The sequence below is a fragment of the Triticum aestivum genome, chromosome 6B (genome assembly GCF_018294505.1).
Source record: "Triticum aestivum cultivar Chinese Spring chromosome 6B, IWGSC CS RefSeq v2.1, whole genome shotgun sequence".
NCBI lineage: Eukaryota > Viridiplantae > Streptophyta > Magnoliopsida > Poales > Poaceae > Triticum > Triticum aestivum.
This window is the reverse complement of record NC_057810.1, coordinates 42,179,931-42,184,028: the sequence shown is the minus strand read 5'-3', so window position 1 is coordinate 42,184,028 and position 4,098 is coordinate 42,179,931. Positions and strand designations below refer to the sequence as shown.

The 4,098-nt window shown below is 40.2% G+C and overlaps 1 protein-coding gene across 2 annotated transcripts; it reads right to left on the bottom strand.

Moving 5' to 3' along the window:
• Positions 1-312: 312 nt before the first annotated feature.
• Positions 313-3,780, bottom strand: LOC123133370 (uncharacterized). Of its 2 annotated transcripts, XM_044552863.1 has the most exons (5): positions 3,729-3,780; positions 3,508-3,605; positions 1,791-1,863; positions 1,667-1,708; positions 313-535 (listed from the first exon to the last, which is right to left on the bottom strand). In XM_044552863.1, exons 2-5 carry the CDS (start codon positions 3,588-3,590, stop codon positions 509-511), a joined length of 225 nt encoding a protein of 74 aa, XP_044408798.1. In that variant the 5' UTR covers positions 3,591-3,605; positions 3,729-3,780; the 3' UTR covers positions 313-508. The 2 variants fall into 2 exon arrangements, with proteins under 2 accessions (XP_044408798.1, XP_044408797.1); XM_044552862.1 differs by lacking the exon at positions 1,667-1,708 and having other exon boundaries at positions 3,729-3,774.
• Between the last annotated feature and the right edge of the window lie 318 nt (positions 3,781-4,098).

The window sequence follows — 4,098 nt, the reverse complement described above, 5'->3', positions numbered from 1 at the left end:
ACAAACTGTCACCGATTTACATGACCTGGAAGTAACGTGGGCCTGACATGGCATCTATGTGGATCTGACGTGGAGGCCAGCGTGGCTCATGTAGTAACCAGCCCAATTAGTGTGTTGGCCCAATAATTCCAGTCCAGTCCAACCCATTTGCTATTATTTTGGTCCTGCCCATTGGCCTACCAAATTGTTTAGTCCAACCCATTAGCCCCTTTTCTAGTCCAACTTGTTTTCTTAATGCAGCATAGTTTATAACAAGACAACCAAATTTTATTCATTCAAAAAATAAAATTTGTTCACATCATAATACAGAGTACCAACAATCTAGTCTGATTTCAAAAAATAAAGCTTAATATCGAATCAACACAAGTATATCTCGAAAGAGCTATGAGCATTTTTTTAGTAACATGACTTCCATGAAAAAATGTCCTAGCTGAATTTAATCTCCAACACAAGCAGCCTTCCGGGAAGCTATACGGGCCCAAGTAATTCCTACTAAAAAACTTGAATCTCAAGTAACACAGACTAACCGCCAAACCTGCATGGAATCCAAAAGACATACAAAATTATAATAAGTTATAAAAGCAAACTCACATATGAATCTAGAGAGAGTAATAATATTAGTTTATTTTCCAAGCAATCATCCGATGGACACCACTACTATATTAAGGTACCATGAAAATGTGGGAACCACACGCTAAAAAAGCAGGCTATATACAAGTTAAAAAAATGTTTCGTTTACTATTCCCTTTAAGGCATTTAAGCATATGCCGCCATGCTCATTATTTGAAATTAGCATATAAAACACACTTGGCTTGTTCAAAAGCCCACGGTTAAAGTTGGTAGCAAAAAAACAAAGTACAGTTTTATATCTACTGTATCCGATACAAATCTGTAATGGTTTTACATGCATGTAATTATTAGATGTTCTTTGGACATCTTATTAATTCAGGTATATATCTAAACATTTTTCCTCCACTCCACACATCTCCGCGGCACTCCTTTCATCATAGTTTAAAATAAGTATATAGATTTAATGTGTTCGTCGGTGAACTGGAGATATTGGGGGTGTCAAATTTGATAGACTATGATAACGATTCAGATCAAATGTTGTTCGTGGGTGTGATGGGATGCACATCAGTTCACAAAATCAGAAACAAAACTGATACAAATATAGCTGCCAGAAATACGTAGTACAATGTGATCACTTGAGAAAAAATAATTTTGAACAACATCTACATACTAACTACAATCTAGTAGTACTTTGAGTAACAATAATCTTCGAACATATGAAAAGTAGTTGTGTAAAGCTAATTTTTACCAGTCTTACAACTTTAACAGCGAGCTATAAGATTTAGAAGTACACATGATTAAAAAGTACCAACACGCACCTCCTTTCTGAAATAAAACTTACTACAGAAATATGTTGCATCAAACTAGCTGCTATTCTACTTTTTCACTTGATCAATAATCAGGATTCTTTGCAAGCAATAATGGGTATTTCGCAACCAATTAATTCAACAATAGTTACAGGATATGGTGAAAAGAGAAGGCTAGTTAGTTCTTGATGGTAAGAATAACATATCTTGACCGAAGATTATTTCATCACAGATATGCCATAGTGATATGCTACTGTTGGGACGATTGGAGGAAGAGACACGGTGCTTACCTTGCACCGGCATGATGACGATATCCTTAAAGTATCACTAGGCTGGAAAATTGGTTGAACATATCAACCTACTACAGATAAATTCTTACATATATACATAAGAACTGGAGCAAAAGAGCATCACCTCTAGTCCTCGACTTGAAATTGTTTTGGTATAGATTTTGCACCAATTGCCCCAGAGAAGAACAATGTAGCACCTAAAATTTGAATGTATACATACAAATCAGAATCATTCCCAAATGTGCTTCTTCTTTTTTCTTAACATAAATCTAGAATCAATTGAAACTTTAGGAAAAAACAAACTTAAAGATCCAATCAGAAATGTAGAAGAATAAGGAGGAATAACCCACTATCCCAGTGACAGCAAACAGCAATGCGTACTAGGCAGAGGAGCAAATCAATCTAATCATCCTCATCACGCAGGCCAGCCATAGACAAATGTACAGTGCAAGATATGACTGCAATTACTTTGGACATATGTGCAGTGCAACATCGATGTCACAACATCCATCAGTTTTACCTGTTGCTCTTTAGGGGCGTGTGGCTTCCTGGCAACAGCGGCGACAGCAGCATCATGACAGGGGGGTCGATTTTTCGACCTTGGGAAGCAAGAGTGCGAGGCCAGGCAGGCGGTGATGTGCAGTTTTTTTTTTGCTTTTGTTTTCAGGCAGGAGGACAGCCCATTAATCCAATCTTTAGGAGACTATGATCAGCTCGGAACTCAATTTCTGAATTAACTGGAGATGGTTAAGAACCTACAGGTTTAATTCCAATTATTGGATTTCTTGCACTGTCGTACTAACAGCCAACAACATTTCAATCAAGTGAAGATTCAAGTTGCAGCAGTGGACAAATCCCATAGCCAACATCCAGCAATGGAATCCAAACAAAAGTCTAAAACAGATCAACTAACTAGGTAATTTAAAAAAAGGTAATTATCATGTTAACTATTAGGTGACCTCTGTTTAGTACTTTAGTTAAATCGATCATGATTTTTTGTCACACTACCTCTTAGATTTTTCTATGTACTTACATTATTAAATTCCTACGGAGTATTCTTTACCAGTATTTCCTTCAGTTTTTGTGCCCCTGGATGGGAGGAATAAGAAGCAGATAACTTGACAGCTTCTTTCATGGCATGCTTTTACTAATACTCCCTCCGTTCTTAAATGTAAGTCTTTGTAGAGATTCCACTATAAACCGCATATCGATGTATATAGATGCATTTTAAGTTTGAATTCATTCATTTTGCTCCGTATGTAGTCCATCTAGTGGAATCTCTACAAAGACTTATATTTAGGAACGGAGGGAGTATATGACTATTTGAGGCCTATCATACAGCTTAGAAATCAGTGAAGCGGACTAATCCAGCCTTGGTGTGTAACTCCGTTTAAAAAAATAATTGATGTCTGATTCGGACAGACTAAAAACACATATTCAACAATATTTGGTAATGGATGAAAAACTAAATGATGTTGCAGGTGACCGTGATGCATATTCACTGGAAACTGGTAGATGCCTGAATGGATTAGATGGAAAAAAAATAATAAAATAATACTGTTACATGAATATAAAATCGTGTTAAATTAAAAAATTTATTGGATATGAATTCAAGTGTTTTCTGTCGTGTTGTTTGATCACGTTTATTCTCCATGGATTCAGTCCCCAATCAGGTGAGGTTATAAGCAAAACCTGTTTCCCAAACAAACAACATTAAGGAGCCTCCTATCGGTTGTGAACATTGTTATTGGTCAAGCTTCTCCCGCTTGGTGTGAAGGTTTTATCTGATAAATACATCTGGAATTCATGTAAAAGAAAGGCATTTGCCGAGCTGCACTCACCATCTGATGAAATTGACGGGGCCGGTGCCGTCGTCGAGCGTGAAGGGCACGTCCGTGTTCAGCTCTGCCTTGCCGCTCACCATCCCCACGAGACTGACCTGCAAATCCCCCAAGCCAAATAAGAAGCTGTGTAAAAAGTACATCTCGATGAACAAATAGCAGAGGAGAAGCGTGTGTGTGGCTTGTAGGGGGGCGGGGAGGGGGGGGGGTTGATTCCTCACTCATGTTGGCTCGCCGCGGAGCTGGATCCGTGGCCGCCGCCGGCAACCTCGGCCGCATCAGCTCCAGAGGCAAGACTGGGCCGCCGTAGCTCGAGGGCGCGACCTAAATGGGAAGGGGCATGGGGTGGGGTAGACGGGGAGGGATCCGGTGCGGGATAGATGGAGGGGCCCGGCGCCGCCGCCGGCGACATGAAGCGACGTGAGGAGGGAAGGTGGAGTGGCGGCGGCGGCTGGTTGGTATGGGAGGAGACGGGAGAAGGGCAACTAGGGTTAGGATGGTGTGGACTCTGCAGTAAAATGGGCTGACTCAAAATTTTCACTCCCCGCGCTGGCGACTTAAAATTGCCCTTCTCGCGCGCGCTCTGTTCGT

Coding starts and splice junctions, on each gene's coding strand:
- LOC123133370 (XM_044552862.1), bottom strand. Junction 1,864..3,507: donor CCCGTCAATTTCATCAGATG/GTGAGTGCAGCT, acceptor TTCAAATTTTAG/GTGCTACATTGTTCTTCTCT. Junction 536..1,790: donor TTTCAAGTCGAGGACTAGAG/GTGATGCTCTTT, acceptor GATTCCATGCAG/GTTTGGCGGTTAGTCTGTGT.